This window comes from Rhizopus delemar, genomic scaffold (assembly GCF_000149305.1).
Source record: "Rhizopus delemar RA 99-880 supercont3.20 genomic scaffold, whole genome shotgun sequence".
NCBI classification, from domain to species: Eukaryota; Fungi; Mucoromycota; class Mucoromycetes; order Mucorales; family Rhizopodaceae; genus Rhizopus; species Rhizopus delemar.
In genome coordinates this window covers 265,720-284,456 of record NW_027137846.1, presented here as the reverse complement: position 1 = coordinate 284,456, position 18,737 = coordinate 265,720, and the positions used below count along the sequence as shown (strand labels likewise).

The window sequence follows — 18,737 nt, the reverse complement described above, 5'->3', positions numbered from 1 at the left end:
ACGATGAAGATTGGGATGTGAAAGATTTGATTGTAGAATAAAAGAATAAGGAAAAATAAGATATTGAATAAAATAAAAAAAACAACCGTTGTTGATAAAAAAAAAATAAATTGTTTTGCTCCGTTAAAATTGATTCCTTTTGGATGATTTTATTTTAATATTCTGTACAATTCCTCTTTTCTTCTTCTCATATCATTACTGCTGTTCAACACCATGTTGTTTAATAATATTAGCTTCATAAGGGTGTTCACTGCCTTCAAAAATCTTTAAACGATCCAATCTAACTTGACGAAGTCTATTCTTTGGTAACATGCCTGAAATAGCCTTGCGAATGGGCTATTTTGTATACTTAGAAAAAGTTTTGCTTTCAATTTTTTTTGGTTTACCTCTGTTGAATCTTTGGCTTGCAAATCTTTAAAGTTGATTTCCTTTAATCCACCAGGATACATGGTGTGGTGACGATATAATTTTTGCTCTGCTTTCTTTCCAGAAACCAAAACATCTTTGGCATTAATAACAACAACATAATCTCCACAATCGGCTATAAAGCAATAATTATAAGTTGCTTTATTTCTTTCTAAGCTATTAATCTTTGTGTACCTGCTGGATCGTAAATAGGTTTATGCTTTCCCATCAAAGTTGTTGCAACATTAGTGGCTAAACGTCCTAAAACTCTTTGTTTAGCATCAACGACATGCCACACACGAGCATATGCAAGAGCAGTCTAATAAAAAAAGGAGATTGAGTTAATTCAATGATTTTCTTATTGACAAAAACATACATTGCCAACAGCTTGTGACATATTTTTATTCTTTAAAGCTAAAGCAGGGTCTTTATGTTTTCAGGTATTCATAACAAATTTTTCCCAATTGACAGCCAATTTCAATCACAGACACCGGTAAAGTTCGGTCTGTATCTTTGTCGGACTTTTCGTATGATCTTTAGGTGTCCATTTCTTGATTACAGCTAAAACTATACATTCTATCACTTTGCAAAAATTCAATGTCTATTGCTAAAAAATGAATTATACTTTGCAAAAAATTAATGACACTAAGCCAAAAATTGTTTCCTTTTAGACAGTCAGAATATTTACAATGAGTTTTTATTATAACAATGAATAATTTGTTGTTTAGAATGACTAGCAAAATTGCACAAATTTTCAACAGGTATATCATTACGAGCCTTAGCAATGCTTTCAGATATTTTTCTTCAGTCAACAACCTGTGATACTTCAATCTTCCCTTTACAAATGCCCAGAACTGTTCAATTGGATTTAATTCAGGAGAATATGGGGCAGATACGTCACTCTATAACCATGATCTTCAATCTTCCTGCTCATCAGTTTTGATTGATGGATGGTACAATTATCCATCACTAAATAACTTTCCTTTAGATTTTCATCATTCATGATATCAAGCAGAACATTAATGAATTTGATAAAGCGTGCACTTGTTGTACCTTCGGACGCAGGTGTGATGTTATCTTGAGCATTATACTTATTAATATCAACGTACTCTAGCACTGATTCCTCTGCAATAAACTCATCTGTAGCATGCTTGTTACTTTTGTTCACTTTTCATTCTTTTCGCGTGGCCACCATCTCTTAAATTTGAAACTCTTTTTTCTTGATAGTGGCTTCTTTATTGCTATATGAATGACACCAAAAGCGTGTATGGCACCAACGATTGTATGTGATGGGGTTTTAATTCTTGGTGTCTTCACTATGACAGGTGTTCCAAGGTCAGATATGTCCCAATCATTCCTCAAATCAATATGAAGTATTACAACGATGTGCCAACTCGGTTTCATTTTCTTAGCTGTATGGAAACAACACTTGAAATGCGTTTTTGATGACACCCCTTGGTCTCTGTCTGCTGCTCTAGCTTTACTACAACAAAATCGTCACTTGGTTTTACCAGACTTAGAATAATTAAAATTCGATTTTAATAAAGTTTACACTTATACAAAAAAAAAATCAATATGAAGTTCAGCTTCATCAATAAAGACACATTTTTCTGTGAAATCTAAATCAGTGTCTTTCCATTCCTTCAACTATTCGTATCTTGTCTGTAAATTGTTGGCGGAGCTTCTAACTTTGGATTCAAATGTAGGCTTTTTGATTGTCACTAGCATGTTGTTCCTCAAGTGATGATTAGGTTGTGCCTTAAAAATAGATAAACAGTTTAGACAAACTATTAATAATATCTTCAATTTAAAGCTGAGAATCCTCTTCAAGTAAACTTCGTATGTATTCATCGTGTTCAAATATGAAGGAGATTTTACGACCAGTGTTCTTTTTTGAAAATTTACATGGCGCTTCTTTTGTTTTTAACTTCAATTCAAACTTTAGGTAATGTGAGTATGTATGGAGTAATACATTAAGAGATTTCCCTTTTTCGCTTCTCTATTAGATGATATAGTTACACGGTTTAACATGTATATTTCTATTTCATCTTAAGTCTACATCATCATGCCATTTTAAGTACATATATATATATATAGCCTTAATGCTTACAAACGACAGTGAGTGATTAATTAGGTGGAATTAAGAGATAAGAGCTACAAAATGAAATGATATACATTCAATTTCCTAAATGACTTTGCAATCAACATTTTTTACTTATTTCATTTTCTTTATGTTGCTTTGCTTTTTTTTTAATTAATAAATTTATCTTACAAGTGTGATGGCCGTCAAAAGTCTTCCTCTAGCATATAAATAGTTGTAGTATATCCCTACGGTCTTGTAGTCACACAGTACACTACTATGCGCTCTCATCATTATCTATAGAGGCAGTATTGGCTAACTGTAAGATAACATGTTCTGTTCAATGGCTTTTTTTGATACTGAACCAAGAAATTCCTTTTAGTCTTTTGTTTTACACCAATAAAATACATTGCTTGCCCAATAGATAAGTAAAAGCAGCTATAAAATGTAGGAATTTGCTTTGAAAGATTCAAGGCCTCCATATTGCTATCAGTCATTGCCTTGATTTTCTTTGTGACTTTTATAAAGCAGTTTTCTTTTGAATGCTCTATGCTACCACAGTAAATTTAAGTTTACAATATATTTTTTACTAAAGAGAAATAAATGAAAAATGCGTTGGTTTAGTTATCAAAGCTATGTGCTTATTTTTCTGATACTGGTTTAGAAATACAGTCATTGTGGCTATGCTGTTTATGTTTAAGGCAAAGCATTCGGTTGTTAAATATTGTTGCTCTTTTTTTTTTCTATTATAATTAGCAATAGTAAAAAAATGAGTCAATCATTGTTTGGAGGAGCGATCGTAATTCCTCTTGGAAAGTCCTTTCTTGATGCAAGGTAATGACAGAAAAAAACGTAACTTGCTTAAAACTAAATGAAATAATAAAACAATAGTCAGTTCCGACAGGTTCCTGATAATCAAGAGGTGTTTGTAGACACCATTACGCAGCAAAGTTTAATTGTTGAGCTTTTGGAACAAGTGGATGCTCAAGATCAAGACATTGCAAGGTACACATTGTCGTTTGAAAATTTTTAAAATAAGCTTACACTCCAAAAAGATTTCATTTTCAACAGTTATCTGATGATAACGAGGCGGCTCAGTCTAGCGTGTTATATGTTGAACGATTCAATCCACAAGAAACAACACCACTTTTACCGTAAGTTTTTTTTTTGGATTTTTTTTTCTCATATGCACGCACAAATATATAAACATGTATGATAGACATGATACAACTGAAGTTTATATTTTACACGGAAAGCAACATATTTCAAAATTCAATGAAAAGGAGGATGCATTGAACACAGTTGATATCATATTAGTCGTTCTTCGGCTAAGACAAGTGGAAACAGATTGTGTGATCTCTATCAATATACCTACTCAAGTGGCACCATCTAGTAGCGAATCTGCTATTTCCTTTGCACAGTCGAATGAAGAGTCAGTGAAGGAAGAAATAATGACCCTGTTGAAAGGGTTTCAAGTGAAAAATTGGGATTTGTTTGGATAAAAATAATACATGAACATTTTCTTAAAGAAAAAGAAGCAGTTTTTATAATGTAATTGGTCTTTTTTTTTTTTTTTTTACATATTATGTAAAATGTTTATTATTACACAGGACGAGGGGGGATTTTAAACTTTTTTTTTAAAAAAAGGTGGTACATATCAAGTAGCACAGCAATTGACAGGTATGGATAAACTCTTTCCTTGCTTACAGGTTATGACAAAATTCAGTTTTATTGAAGAAGTGGAGTTTGTTCGGTAGCGTTACTAGTCTTATTTGCAGAGCTTGCTTCTTGGTCTTCGGATGTTTCCAAATTTTCCTTATAAACATATGATACCCATAAAGCAGTGCCTACGATATTTGTCCATACGAAAAGGAAGTTGAATAAGGGAATGAGCTCTAAAGCGAACGCAACCGCACCAAAATTAGCGTAGTTCCACTTGTTTTTGCATGCTTGACGATAAGATTCTGAAACTTTAAGACCACGAATTTCGATATCGTAGTGCAAGTGTTGGCTCCAACTTTTATAAAGTGCTTGAGTGATACAATTACAAAAAATAAATGAGAAACTAAACTTACGCTGTTGGCCAACCGTTAATATAACAAGCTAAAGCAGTACCAAGGACAGGAATCAGTTGAAGAGGTGCAGTTAAAATTAAGAGAAAAATCTATTTTAAATGTTTTATTTTTCCTTCTCACTATGACACCATATTATCATTTACCTTAGTCATTAATAGCACCCAAAGAACAATGACACTTGACTTTATATTACGCCAAATAATGACTAATCTAGGGATATCTTCCGTATCATCCAACAAGTCACCTAATCCCTCTGCTTTCAAGGTAGCATCAAATACAGCATCTTGAAACATGGGTACCAGGATAGCAAAGAAGATTAAGTTAAGAATAGCACTTTCCAGAATCACTGACACGGCCGAAACAAACCAAGACATCCATTCTGGCCAGTTCAGCTCTATCAGTTTATCAAACTGACGAGGAAATAATACTTTTAAAGAGAAGCCAATAGAAAAGACACTAAATACAAGCGACAATAAAATAGGAGCAACTGTTTTCAACCAAAGTTGCTATGTATAAAACAATAAGAAAATCGCTTTTGTACAAAATGTTATGTGTATATGTACCTTTGGACGAGTCAAAAGGAAATAAATTCCTTTGAAAGGAAAAACAAACGACGGTATTCTTTTTATTTCTGGAAGAGACATCTTTTGTACTAACAAGAAAAGGAAACAAAAAAAAAGAAATAAAAAAAAGTTTTTCACTATTGTTTATAAAAATGTCCTTGTCCGTGTATTACATTGTACAAAAGATGTTTCCTTGGCGACAAAAAAAAGGGGGATGAGCTTGTTAAAAGCAGTCATTTGAGTTTTAATTTTTCTGGAATAAAAAAAAAATACAGTAATCAATTTTTACTCTCCCCTCTCTCTCTTTTTCGGCTAGAAAAATATGTCGTTTATACACAAGTTGATGAATAGAGCAACAAGGAATAGCTCAATAAATAGCGAGTCAAAGTCAAATTCTCGTCGGTCTTTCTTTGGATTCGGTAGCACAACACAAGACAAGGAAGAAAAACCGAAAATGGAAGATGCATCAACTTTAAATAGTGCAGGTAATAAAAAAAAATGAAAGGGGTGAATGTAACCAAAACTTACTAAAAAGAAGAAGATAGAGAAGGTAGAATAAAATATTGCTTTCTTTTTGATTAATCTTATATATAAGAAATAAAAAGTGAAGCAACAACAGCCATTATACCAAGAAAAGCGTAATAATGATAATCGAGCTCAATTAAAATTAGAAGACTTCAAGTTGATACGCACTGTTGGAACAGGTTCCTTCGGCAGAGTTCACTTGTCACAGTCAAAGCACAATGCTCGATATTACGCCATTAAAGTATTAAAAAAGTCTGAAGTAGTACGATTAAAACAAGTGGAGCATACAAATAACGAAAAGCATATATTGGAAACAACAACTAATCCATTTATGGTTAATCTATGGGGCACGTTTCAAGATGATATCAATCTTTACATGGTGATGGACTATGTACCAGGTGGTGAATTATTTAGTATCCTTAGGAAAGCTAAAGTAAGCAATAAATTAAGAATTAACGCTTTGAGTTAATATCAAACATAGAGATTTCCTGATCATGTAGCAAAGTTTTACGCAGCAGAGGTTGTGCTTGTAATAGAATACCTTCATTCAAAGAATATCATTTATCGCGATCTGAAGCCAGAAAATGTATTAATTGACGCGAATGGACATATTAAGATAACTGACTTTGGGTTTGCAAAATACGTGCCTGATATTACATGGACTTTATGTGGAACGCCAGATTATTTAGCACCTGAGGTGATTCAATCCAAAGGTTATGGTAAAGCAGTGGATTGGTGGAGCTTGGGTATCTTAATCTTTGAAATGTTGGCTGGTCATCCACCATTTTTTGATGATGATCACCTTAAATTATACGAGAAGATCATTCAAGGCAAGCTTCGATGGCCTGCCTTTTTTGATCCGCATGCCAGAGACTTATTGAAACGACTGCTGACCAGTGATTTATCCAGACGATTTGGTAACTTAAAGGGAGGTGCCCAAGACATTAAGGAACATGCCTGGTTTAGCACGGTGGATTTTACAAAATTAGCGAATCGACAAACAAAACCTCCATTTGTACCCAAGATACAAGGCGAAGGGGATTGTTCTAATTTTGATAAATATCCAGAAACAAACGAGAAATATGGTGTATCGGGTGTAGATCTTTATAGAGAAAAATTCATTGATTTTTAATAATTAGAGTCGATGAAGTGGAATAGCACAAAATATAACAGCACAAATCATGGATATAATAATACTAATTGTTAATAGCCAAATTGACCTTGAAATTAAGATACGCTTTACTTGTGGTTGTTTAATTGAATTAAATCTAAACGTAGTTGTCTCGCTATTTGTTATAATGATTAAACACGCAATTATTGCGTACTTTTCATGTTTACCTTTTATTGAACAAAAGTACCCAAAGTGGATCCAAACCGGTTAAAAAAGTTAAAATATTATAAATTCCAATCCAGAAAGGTAATAGTACCTGATTATAGGCATCAGTTCATACTCCTCTATCGTATGCACGAACCTATCGACTGCTTACCCAAAAGCGTGTCCTCCATTGTGGATAGCCTAGAAAGATCAAAGAAAGTGAAGTAGTCAATGCAGCAAACAAGGAAACTAAGCCAAGAATTAACCGACTTATTTGCTGATACAGTGTCACATTCCCCCACACTTTCAATTTCAAAAATTTGGGATAAGCAAATCGCTGCATGTATTCAAACACATAATTTTTAGCCTCAGAAAATAGCAAAGGATCATCCCTTGCATTTTCCTCCTTTTCTAATTCTTTGCAAAGTCTCTGTCTTAATTCAATAGGTAACTGAGTTACTTCTTTTGTCGCTGAAGGCATAAGGTATCTTAGGATTAATCGTTGTGATGAATCCGACAAGTCTTTACGACTAGGTATCTTTTCACTGTCCAAAGTGGATGGACGTTGAGAGAGTCTGCTTAGCAGTCGAGGCGATTGAAATCCTTCACTCAGGTCAGTCTCTGATAAATGTCCTGTACGATGCATCGTCTTGACATATCTTCTCCATACTAATTCATGGTGTTGTAAGTCCAAATAAAAGTCTAACACCTCTTCCATTTTCAATCTATCTCTCATAATAATATAAAAGTTATACAAGCAGATGGGTGGTAAAGTTTTTCTACTCAATACTTGATCTAGTGTAGGTAAATCTGAATCAACATCTTCCATATTTTATACAACAAAAGGAAAAAAGAGGAAAATTATTTTTTATTCTTTTTTTTTTTTTTCTTGATAAATGATTATAGTGAATAATACCAACACCAAAAAGGAAAACTACATTCGTGTCGTTTGCATTTCAGACACACACAGCAAAACAAACTTCAATATACCTGATGGAGACATCCTCAGTAAGTGGTTATTCTAGTTTTTCTTTACTTTTTTTTTTTTCTTTCTTTTTATATATTCATTTCATTAGCAAGTTCATGCTGGTGACATTACTAGAAGAAGTACAACGAACGAATTTGTAGAAGTGATAGAATGGCTAGGCTCTTTACCACACAAGCGAGTATACTTTTTATATGTACATTCTTTATATTAACATACTAGTGTAGAATCAAGATTATTACAGGCGGTAATCACGACCATTACTTGGATGAAGATTTTGGCGGCTTCAGAGAAAAACAAAAGATACTTGCACTCATGGAATTCAACAAACTAACCTACCTTGAACACCAATTCTATCAACTCCCTCCTGAATTAGGTTCTCTCAGGCTATTTGTTTCTCCTTATGCACCTATACATTTGGGCGGTGCATTCATGCTCGAAGATATGTCTAACATCTGGAACGATATCCCCCCGGTAGATATCCTTGTGAGTCACACACCACCCTTTGGATATCAAGATCAAGTTATAAGGAATAGTAGACATGTAGGTTGCTGTTACTTGAGAGATAAAATTAAACAGATTAAACCTAAAGTGTCCATATTTGGTCATATACATGAAGCGCATGGCTATACATTCGATGAGGAGGGTATATTGTATATAAATGCTTGCTTAAATGATTATCGTTACAGGCCTATCAATACACCCATTACATTTGATATGTCTATCGAATAATAAATATCATTTTTATTGCTCTTTGTTTAAACGTTAATCTATTCTAAAGCCATAATCAGTAGAATGTTGGTAATCGGGATTTCAATTGATATCATTTTTCTTTGCTGCATTTTCATTTTGACAATCTTGTGCACAACGCAAAACGGGACTAACAGCACATCTAATATTCGTAGAAATTTACTTCCCCATCGGTCAAGCTTTCTTACTGGTCTTAAATTTTTTTCATATAAACCCTGTTTATTAATAAATATGTAACATTTCCTGAAAGTGATTATATTAAAAATATACTTTTGCTTTTACCTGTTAAAACTAAAGCTTTGCCTTCATTTATTTATCCAAAAATGAAAAAAAAAAAAAAAACTCCCAAGCGTTTAACATTATACTTAATTTTGTCATTATTCAATCTATCGACCCATTTATTGCTCTTAAACAATAGTTATTCTTTTTCAGTAAACTTATTACTGCTTCTCATTCAATTTATTGCGAACCACTCAACAATGTTTTTACTGCAGCATAACTTATAGTGAATAAGTTATGACGTGCATACGATCAAGTGCTGAATTCCTGTTTCCATTTTTCTTTTTTCATCTTTTTTTTTTCGTTGCCTTATTAGTGAGAGAGTAATATGAAACAAAAACTATATTTTGTGCTTTATTGTAACAATCTGCGAATGAAACGCTCTCAAAATATTGGTCTTAGTTATTTATGGAAATAACTCTTTATGGAATTTTCTGAAATATCCTCTTTGCAATTCTTGGTTTGAGAAAGACTTGAACAAGTGGCTCAATCTGAAATTGTCTTTTTACTTGTTTCTTTGTTGGTTTAATATTCAATTTTCATGGGTAACAGTTTATTTAAAATTCAGATCTTCTGCTCTTTTGTCAGATCTGAAATCGCATGATTCCTTCCCCTCTCTCTCTTCCGATACTTTTTCATATAAAATACTTTAGAATACCTAAAAACAGAATAGAAAAGAGCAGTAAGGCTTATATATAATAAATACTAAGCTTACTTCTTATTATGTGAGAATCTTTTTTTTTTTTTTTTTTTGCTATAGTTTCCTTTTTTTTTCTGTTCCAAAAAAAGTATTTTTTTTTTTTTTTTTTTTTTATTATTTTCAAAATAATAAACAGCCTCTTTTTTTCGTTTATTATTATTATTTTTTCTTTTGCTGTGTGAGCCCTGCTTTGTATATATATATGCCAGATCATTATCGAAAAGCACGTACCAATTCCTCTTCTTCAGTCACCTCTTCTAATGTCGTAGGTGTTCATTATAAAGTAGGACGTAAAATAGGTGAAGGAAGTTTTGGTATTATCTATGAAGGTAACTAGAATGAACTACAAATGATAAAAGTAATGCTAAATACAAATACAAAAAGGTATAAATCTTATGAATAATCAGCAAGTCGCTATTAAATTTGAATCAAGAAAGTCGGACGCACCTCAATTACGTGATGAATACAGAACCTATAAGGTCTTGGCGGGTCTACGTAAAATACAGCATATATAGAAGACAAATAGAGATATATATAAACTAATGTCTAAATAGCTGGTATCCCTGGAGCTTATTATTTTGGTCAAGAAGGTCTTCACAGTATATTAGTGATCGATTTATTGGGACCTAGTCTTGAAGATTTGTTTGATATGTGTTCTCGTAAATTTTCTATTAAAACAGTAGCCATGTTGGCTAAGCAAATGGTAAAACAAAAAAAGAGTTAGAATATAAGCATCAATAAAAAGTAATAATGTTCGTTCGTAGATTACACGTATACAATCGATTCATGAACGTAACCTTATTTATCGTGATATCAAACCTGATAATTTCTTAATCGGTCGTCCCAACACAAAATATGCCAATACTATTTACCTGATTGATTTTGGTATGGGAAAACTGTACCGTGACCCCAAAACAAAACAACATATCCCTTATCGCGAAAAGAAGAGTCTTTCAGGTACAGCTCGTTATATGTCTATCAATACGCATTTGGGAAGAGAGCAATCTCGCCGGGACGATTTGGAATCGCTAGGACACGTATTTATGTACTTTCTCAGAGGCTCTTTGCCTTGGCAAGGATTGAAAGCAGCTACAAACAAACAAAAATATGAAAGGATTGGTGAAAAAAAACAGACGACAAGCATTCATGATTTATGCGCTGGATTCCCAGGTAAGGATGCAGAGATGAAGGTAAAAGGAAAACAATTAACACAATATCATTTATTGTAGAGGAGATTGGTCTTTATCTTCAGTATGCGCGTAGACTTGGATTCGAAGAAAATCCTAATTATGAATATTTGAAGGAGTTGTTTGATAAAGTACTTGAATCAATAGGTGAAATAGATGACGGTGTATATGACTGGATGCTATTAAATGATGGAAAAGGCTGGGAGGTAAGGACCAAAAGACCGTCTTTTTTGGATGCTAACTAACACAACTATAAAAAGTATCGATCCAATTATTATCGCCGAAATACAGCAGTAGCTGCTTTAAATAATGCAGTTACACCCAGACAACATAATACCACGACACCACCAACTACTACGAATACTACTAATAATAATAATAATACTAATAATACAAGTAAGCGTTATAGCCGACACACCTATAGATCAGCACAACCGATGTTATCTGATACAGCCATTGTCAATTATAATACAATGGATAATAATCAAGTACAGACAGAGGATCAAAAGAGAGGCTTCCTTTCCGCTTGTCTAACTGCTTTGTCCTGTGGTTGCTTGTAAATAGTCAACTACTCTATTATATTTCCTTTTCTTTTTTAATTCTATTTCTTTTCATTTATATAAATATCTTTTTTTTCCATTAAGCTTTTAATATAGTTAAATAACATTCAAGAAAAATTCAATCATTTGTAACTAAAAACTCTCCTGATATAACAGGCTTGTTTATTAGCAATAAATTGGTAAAAATCACATTCATTACACAGTTTATGCTCAATTGATTTTGCACAAAAAGGATTGGCTGGGTTATAAACAGTTACTTTTTTCCCGTTGTTGAACCCAACCTCATGTGAAAATTCCCTTTCCCCCCCTTTTTTTTGTATTTTTTTTTTTTTTTTTTTCTTATGTCTCATATACCTCCTCAGTACACAGATCGTTTTATACATCAAAGATATAATAAAGCTTTACATTTTGTACAAAATTTACCTGCAAGTTCTGATTTTCAACCCACAAAAAATCAAAAACTAGAAGTAAAAACAAGACCATAATAAATTATATGCAACTGATTTTTTTTTTTCTTTTGATAGTTGTACGCACTTTATAAACAAGTATCAGAAGGCAATGTACATACACAAAGACCAGGTTTATTTGATATAGTAGGAAGAGCAAAATGGTAAGAACAAATAGCATAGTCTTATTATGCTCCTCTTTATATATATTTACAGTATTTTAGGGATGCTTGGAAGAAACTTGAAAACATGAGTCAATTAGAAGCAATGCACTCCTATGTGGAAACCCTCCTGAAAGTAGCCACTGAAGTAATAACAGCAATGAACTTTTGTTACAAGACTCTTACAAGCATAATAGGCTTATAGGAAAAATATGGGAAGAGAAGAGGCACAAAAGATCATTCATGTATTTGCAGCAATGAACCCTTCAGGGGACAATGATAGCAGTGATGGTGAATTATCAGATATTGATGGTATATCATGTATTATACTACTTGAGAGCGAATTATAAGTTATGTGTAAATAGATACAAGTGAAGCATCAAATGAAGAAGAAAGAGACTATCTTCGGAACATACAAAGTCCATCTTTCCGTCGACCCCCTTCAGTGGCCTCAACACAAACTATGGTCACTGCACCTGCAACACCGCGTCAATTTCCTATGAGGCCACCATCTTCCATGAGTATGACGCGGAGAGGATTACAGACAAGTGGTAGAGATCTATTATCAAACACATTTCATGAAGAAGAAGAAGACGAACAACGAATGATGAACACGAATCCTTGGGTTCAGCATCCTGCCATCAAGGAAAGAAACGTGAAAACACCAACTTCAGTCGCCAGTTCCTTACAGCTACCCTCCGCAAGGTCGATTAATTTCACATCACAAGATCACCGGAGATCAGTGTACACAACACAACATGAACCCTTTCGTGCTCTTGGGCCGGCAACGAAGCAAGCATTTGAATCTTTACAGAATGAGATGATTACATTAAGTGGACGTATTGACGACTTGCGTATAGAATTGGTAGAAAGAGATAAAAAGAGGCCGATACAACCAAAAAGAGATGAGCAACCAAAAGAAAGTGATCGGGGTAGTGAAGATGATGGATGGAAATGGGTGATCAAGGTAAAGCAAAAGAAAATGAATGCTAGCATTGTTCTTTTTCTAAAAGACTAACTCATGTTATGTTAGGCTGCATTAAAGTATGCTGGAGTCAACTTTATGACTGCGTTTATATTGTTTTTAGTATTGTATAAAACTAAGAGCCCCATTGCTTATGCAATCTTGGAACAAATAAGTAAATATTTGCATCCTCTGAGGCTTCCAATAAAAACCGAATGAATTACTTGACTTTATAGATCCTTTAACACTTGAAAAGGAATCCAAATGGATTTTAGAGTGTAAATCGTAAGTAGCCGATCAAACAGGCTTATGAAAGGGCCAAAAATGAAAATGGTGTGCACAATACAAACACGAAACTTAAGCACCATAATTGACCAAGGGCGAAACATGGTGAAAGCAGTGGCTTTCATGATACTACGTAAAAGATTTGTAGTTGTTTGTTTTTGTTCATTCTAAAGAAACGGTTAGATAAAGTGATATCTTGTGCCAGTTTCCGGAGAGTTTTCTATCTTTATCAAATTGTACATGTGTACCGAATCCATGAGCCAGCTTTCTTTTAATAGAAAGATCTGCAGCACCTTCAAACATACAAAAGATGATATGTTCCAAGAAAGAATTTCTAAATTGATAATAGACCTTGTGAATCCATACTGCTTAGCAGTTTACTATGCTGATCTATGATAACATCTTGGTGTAATGTGTGGCTAACTAACTAGGTAGTCATTAATGTATCTTGTGATGTGCCAAATTTACCAAGTATTCAAATTAAAACGGGATAAATATACAATAAAGTTGATACAAAATAGAATTTTTACAACGATCTTGATTGAATTTCATTACGTAAATTTTTGTTCCTGGAAATCAAAGAAAAACCTAGCCACAGTGCTTTGGTGACACAGACGATTTATGTTGTACGAATGATCTTTCAGCCAGGTTTGAAAATAATAACATAGACTCCCAAGTACAATTATGTTTATTTGCTATCAAGATTTAATAATCTTGAAAGTAAAAAATGTCTATATAAGATGCATCAAGAATAGCTTAACATATACGGTAATAAGTGAAATTTACTTTGATGTTTATATAATGCGGATTGGACTCTCGTATTGAATATTCTAAGGAAGCTTTGATAATCAAAATAGAAGCCACAGTACACAAGTTTAATAAAGAACAACCAGAACAACTTGACAGAAAAAAAAAAAAAAAAAAAAAAAAAAAAAAAAAAAAAAAAAAAGCACTGTGCGGAGCAAATTCACCTAAAAAGGAAACAATTCACCGAATGCAACTGTTCCTTTCAATGATTTTTTTATAAAAGCTAGATCAACTTTTCACTTCCCCCACTTTTTTTTAAATAGGAAATCAAATCAGTCAAATATGACAGAAACCAAACAATTAACTAAAATCGACAGTGAAGAGAGATCATTATCTTTGACACCCAACAGTTCTAATGATATGCGTTCATCTGTTACTGCCGGACAAACCGACAATCAAGATGAGACATCACCACGTACATTCAAGGAAAAGATGATTATACTCTTTGTGGCCTTTAGGCCATTGATATCTATGCTTGTGATTGATGTTGGTATTCCTCTTGCCATTTACTATGTCACAAAAATATGGCTTAGTCAATTGGTTGCTCTTATCTTGTCTGGTATTCCGCCACTGTTGCACACAGCCTATACGTTTATCAAAAAAAGAAGGGTGGAAATCTTGGGTTGTATTGTTGTCCTTTCTTATGTTGTCTCTGCTATCTTGTCTCTTATTACAGGTAAATACAAAGGTTGACAACTGACACAGTTATTCATCATCTTACAGGGGATGTTCGAGCAACTTTATTACGTGACTCAACTGTGACAGCACTGATCAGTGTCATGTTCTTTATCACACTGATCCCTTTGAAAACAAGATGGTTCACAATCCGACCAATGGTTTTCTTGATCTCTCAACAAATGTTTTCCAATTCCCCGCCTATCACTTGGACAGACCGTGAGGGCACAAAACACTCTGCGCCTGTAATGGATTTTAATTGGGAACATGTCCACGTCTTTCGAAAATTTTGCTATCTCGTCACATTTGCTTGGAGCGTGCTTCTCATGTGTGAGTTTATTGCAAAGGTGATCATGGTTGAAAGTAGTTTGGATGTGGATCGAATTGTGTTGTATGGTAATATCATGGTGATTGCTGTCGTCATTGTTATGACAATTGCTACTACTATTAGTTCTCACTTTATGAAAAAGAGAGCAATAGCTGTTATTACTGAATGGAAGAGAGTCAATGATTATAGTGACAAGCTGCCGTAGTTTGAAAAGAATTTGATAAATTTCATTTGTATCATTATTTATTTTGCTGTCATTCATATTCACATTTTTTTTTCTTTTTTCGAAAATAAACAGGCACTTTTTTTTTTCTTTCTTTTTTATTTTTTTTTTTCTTTTTTTTTTTTTTTTTTTTTCGTATAATCTTGCATTTGTAAATATGAGTAAGGATTCTCTCTTTTTTTTTTATTATTTTTCATCCTTCATATAACCAATGCTCTAAACCTTTTTCTTTTGACTTGGAGCAGCACTTTCTTCAAGACCAAGAGTAGCACATAACAGTAGCAACGGAAGAAAACAAAAAGCACCTGAACCAGTTGTTGTCTCCGAGGAAGAAGAAGAAGAGGAAGAAAGTGCTGAAGATGAATCTGTTACCCGTTGTGTTTGTGGCAAACAACGTAAGTCACCTAATTAAGAAGAAAAAAAAGGGGAAAACTAATTTTATTCCCACAGACAGCATTGGTTTAATGGTATGTTGTGACGACTGTGAAGTATGGCAGCATTGTCAGTGTATGGGATTGGAAGAAGAAGATATTCCGGACCAATATTTTTGTGAGCAATGTCGACCTGAATATCATGTCCAAATTAAAGGTTATGACAAGTGAGTTTTGTGGTTTCTTTTTAAATTTATGAGACTAATTGTTAATAACAGTAAAACGCGTAGATATTATAAACCTTCAAAAAGCAATAAAAAACGAACCACATTAAATAGTAGAGAAGCCTCTAGTTCATCAGAAGAAGTTACAAAAGAGCTGCCAGAATTAATCAACACTGAACCTACAGCAGAATCTCCTGCAGAAGAAGGTAAGCATTGATTGGTATAAACCGGGATTAACAGCAAAATTAGACTGTGAAAATAAATCGAGTCGACCGAAAAGACGAAGCATAAAGAATGAAAAGAAATCCCGCTTACCAGGAAATAATAATACCCGAAAATCATCTAATAATTCAACACGTCGATCCCACAAGACGCCGAGATCACGTACATCCACCCCACAGCCAGAGATGCCAACACCAACAAGTACTAGTAGCATTTTATTTGAGCATCTGTCTCCATCTGCTCGTGAAACTTCTCCTCCTGCAAAAGTACGTACACCCTCTGTTCGTATGACGATTTCAGAAATGAATAAGAGAGCAAACCAAATACTAGAATACATTTGTTCATTGCAAGTAGAGATAACTACTGGGAAAAAAAGAACAAAGGAAAGGCTATTACAAGAAGAAAAAGAAGAGGAAGAAGAAGAAAATGAGTTATGTAAAAAGCGAAAGTTGATTGACGCTCAAATGAATGAAACAATGACAAGAACGATGGTTGAATTGGAGCAAGAAGAGAAATATAATGCAGTGACTGTGACAAATGTTAGATATAACAGAAAACCAACACCAATTCTTATACCTGGTCAATTTGATCATGCCTCATCTCCTTCATCCTCATTGAGTAGTGCAAGTACAATACCTTTGGAAGAAGAAGATCGATTCACGGATATCGAAAAGTCTGTGGCAGAAGAAGCTTTAGAAAGTATAAATAAACCTAAAGATCAACAAACACCACTAGAAATTATGGATACGTTAACAAGAAAGGTCATTGTCTTTCAGCGTCGCTTTGGACAATTCTCTTTTGGTAATGCAATGACGGACGATCCTGAAAGTATTGAATATGAAGGACCACCAGTTACAAGAAGTAGAGAATTTTATCAAAGTCGAAATACATGGTAAAGTACTTATCACCTTCTCATTTCTTTTTTTTTTTTTTGAATCTACATGCACCTGTAGCATATAAAAACAGAAAGACATAAATTTATGTTCCTATATCATTTTCATTTGTAAATAAAAAGTTATCCTTCTTCCTTTTGTCACACTATACACACAGCTTACATAACATAAAAACCACGCTACTTATAATCAGCTACTGTGAATCTTGAGTATTTATTCAATAAGACAGGATTAGAAAGCATACAAAAGACGGCTATTTCAATAGTCTAGAGGGCTATAATCATGAACTACTGGTCATAACAATCTTTTAATGACTTGAATGAAAAAAGAGATAATTGAATAATACGTTTTCCTCATTGTAAATGTATCAGCCATGACCAACAATTCCATAGGCTTTTTGTATATTCCGCATAATGCGTTTTATTTCATAATAGTATTTAAAGTTTTGATTTTATTAAACAGCAATTGGAATAATTCTTAAATGTAGTTAAATTATCTTGAAAAAGAAGAAAAGATTAATCACAGCCAGACATGGTTCATGGTGCACTTTCTTGCTTTTCTGCAGAAACTAGCAAAGGGGTCAACCAATCGTTTTTAGCTAAAAGATTAAAGACAAAGCATGCACCGCATAAGAATAACTTGTCTGAAAGGCTTACATTAATGCCATATTTAGATGCATTGAGAAGTTGTTGGCGCATGAAGCGAGATAAACCATCGAATACATGTTCAGTAGCCACTGTTTCCAATTGAACATTTTTGAAGCCAGCATCATAAAGCTTCTGCTTGTATTCTTCTGGGGTAGCCAAAAGATTGTCAGAGGGTACATGAATAAAGTTACAGAGAGTTTTGAATGCGTAAAGTTTCCATGATGATTGCTTTAGAGATTGAAACAAAGCAGGGTGTAGAGTAAAATCAAATAAGCCAAGAGTTCCTCCACTGTCCTTCAAATATTTGAAAGCACTCTTGAAGAAATCCCACCGCGTGTTGTAGTGGTATGCCGAGTCAATGCAAAGTATATGGTCAAAGGCTTTTGTAAAAGGTTGAATTAAATCGTCTAAATTTTCGGCTGAACCATGTAAATGATGGATCCGCTGCTTTTGATCGGCAGATAATCTTTCATTGGCCATTCGTACTTGGGATAGTTCATTGGTGATACCCTAAGAAAGAGAGAGAAGAAGAAAAAAAGGAATAGAGTGAGAATGACTCGATGTCTTTTAGCTTCCGTCTTACAGTCACTCGACAACCGAGTTTTTCTTCAAGAACAATTAATCAAAGTATTGACATGTGTCTATTTCTTTTATTGGTTTACCTTCCAAATATTTACAAGAATCGCCACACCCAAATCCTACATCTAATTAATAGCGTATCAGTTTCAACTCCAAAAGCTATCCTATCATGACCTATATGACTAACCTAATACGCTTTTATTTTTTTGCACATTAGCGTATCGAGCAACTTTTGATATCAAATTCTCGCATGCCTCAGGATATAGATTCGTATTGTCTACCCATAGGCCTACATTGAACCAAAGGGTTGCAGGTGGTACCTGGATGTTTAATAAAGTATGTTTCAATCCGTACAGGTCTTTTTCTTGGTTTAAAGTACGCTTTGCATCCTTGCTTCTCGAGAGCACAGAATGTATTGCGTTATATACAATACATGTTAAACCAATAGCATGAAGATAGAGTAATATGCTTTTTATATTATCTGATGC

The 18,737-nt window shown here is 33.7% G+C and overlaps 11 protein-coding genes across 11 annotated transcripts; 7 read left to right on the top strand and 4 right to left on the bottom strand.

Moving 5' to 3' along the window:
- Positions 1-195: 195 nt before the first annotated feature.
- RO3G_16477 (mitochondrial 54S ribosomal protein uL13m) lies at positions 196-802 on the bottom strand (the record flags this gene model as incomplete). Its single annotated transcript, XM_067671061.1, has 4 exons — positions 196-336; positions 387-541; positions 601-724; positions 782-802. 4 exons carry the CDS (start codon positions 800-802, stop codon positions 196-198), a joined length of 441 nt encoding a protein of 146 aa, XP_067527162.1.
- Positions 803-3,254: 2,452 nt separating this feature from the next.
- RO3G_16476 (uncharacterized protein) lies at positions 3,255-3,518 on the top strand (the record flags this gene model as incomplete). The annotated part of the gene is made up of 2 exons (XM_067671060.1): positions 3,255-3,319; positions 3,377-3,518. The coding sequence occupies 2 exons, from the start codon at positions 3,255-3,257 to the stop codon at positions 3,516-3,518; spliced, it is 207 nt and encodes a 68-aa protein (XP_067527161.1).
- Positions 3,519-4,213: 695 nt separating this feature from the next.
- Positions 4,214-5,204, bottom strand: RO3G_16475 (uncharacterized protein; the record flags this gene model as incomplete). Its single annotated transcript, XM_067671059.1, has 4 exons — positions 4,214-4,502; positions 4,561-4,649; positions 4,704-5,066; positions 5,124-5,204. The coding sequence occupies 4 exons, from the start codon at positions 5,202-5,204 to the stop codon at positions 4,214-4,216; spliced, it is 822 nt and encodes a 273-aa protein (XP_067527160.1).
- Positions 5,205-5,577: 373 nt separating this feature from the next.
- RO3G_16474 (uncharacterized protein) lies at positions 5,578-6,780 on the top strand (the record flags this gene model as incomplete). Its single annotated transcript, XM_067671058.1, has 3 exons — positions 5,578-5,608; positions 5,729-6,081; positions 6,130-6,780. 3 exons carry the CDS (start codon positions 5,578-5,580, stop codon positions 6,778-6,780), a joined length of 1,035 nt encoding a protein of 344 aa, XP_067527159.1.
- Positions 6,781-7,120: 340 nt separating this feature from the next.
- RO3G_16473 (uncharacterized protein) lies at positions 7,121-7,792 on the bottom strand (the record flags this gene model as incomplete). Its single annotated transcript, XM_067671057.1, has 1 exon — positions 7,121-7,792. The coding sequence occupies one exon, from the start codon at positions 7,790-7,792 to the stop codon at positions 7,121-7,123; it is 672 nt and encodes a 223-aa protein (XP_067527158.1).
- Positions 7,793-7,956: 164 nt separating this feature from the next.
- RO3G_16472 (uncharacterized protein) lies at positions 7,957-8,680 on the top strand (the record flags this gene model as incomplete). Its single annotated transcript, XM_067671056.1, has 3 exons — positions 7,957-7,971; positions 8,040-8,129; positions 8,171-8,680. 3 exons carry the CDS (start codon positions 7,957-7,959, stop codon positions 8,678-8,680), a joined length of 615 nt encoding a protein of 204 aa, XP_067527157.1.
- A 1,199-nt stretch (positions 8,681-9,879) lies between these two features.
- Positions 9,880-11,424, top strand: RO3G_16471 (uncharacterized protein; the record flags this gene model as incomplete). The annotated part of the gene is made up of 6 exons (XM_067671055.1): positions 9,880-10,006; positions 10,062-10,172; positions 10,232-10,380; positions 10,442-10,847; positions 10,907-11,070; positions 11,125-11,424. 6 exons carry the CDS (start codon positions 9,880-9,882, stop codon positions 11,422-11,424), a joined length of 1,257 nt encoding a protein of 418 aa, XP_067527156.1.
- Positions 11,425-12,031: 607 nt separating this feature from the next.
- RO3G_16470 (uncharacterized protein) lies at positions 12,032-13,284 on the top strand (the record flags this gene model as incomplete). The annotated part of the gene is made up of 6 exons (XM_067671054.1): positions 12,032-12,034; positions 12,087-12,179; positions 12,229-12,343; positions 12,397-12,998; positions 13,065-13,170; positions 13,232-13,284. The coding sequence occupies 6 exons, from the start codon at positions 12,032-12,034 to the stop codon at positions 13,282-13,284; spliced, it is 972 nt and encodes a 323-aa protein (XP_067527155.1).
- A 1,085-nt stretch (positions 13,285-14,369) lies between these two features.
- On the top strand, positions 14,370-15,295 carry RO3G_16469 (uncharacterized protein; the record flags this gene model as incomplete). Its single annotated transcript, XM_067671053.1, has 2 exons — positions 14,370-14,763; positions 14,811-15,295. The coding sequence occupies 2 exons, from the start codon at positions 14,370-14,372 to the stop codon at positions 15,293-15,295; spliced, it is 879 nt and encodes a 292-aa protein (XP_067527154.1).
- A 482-nt stretch (positions 15,296-15,777) lies between these two features.
- Positions 15,778-17,026, top strand: RO3G_16468 (uncharacterized protein; the record flags this gene model as incomplete). Its single annotated transcript, XM_067671052.1, has 3 exons — positions 15,778-15,911; positions 16,023-16,114; positions 16,158-17,026. The coding sequence occupies 3 exons, from the start codon at positions 15,778-15,780 to the stop codon at positions 17,024-17,026; spliced, it is 1,095 nt and encodes a 364-aa protein (XP_067527153.1).
- A 533-nt stretch (positions 17,027-17,559) lies between these two features.
- Positions 17,560-18,534, bottom strand: RO3G_16467 (uncharacterized protein; the record flags this gene model as incomplete). Its single annotated transcript, XM_067671051.1, has 4 exons — positions 17,560-18,180; positions 18,254-18,276; positions 18,333-18,374; positions 18,531-18,534. 4 exons carry the CDS (start codon positions 18,532-18,534, stop codon positions 17,560-17,562), a joined length of 690 nt encoding a protein of 229 aa, XP_067527152.1.
- Positions 18,535-18,737: the final 203 nt, after the last annotated feature.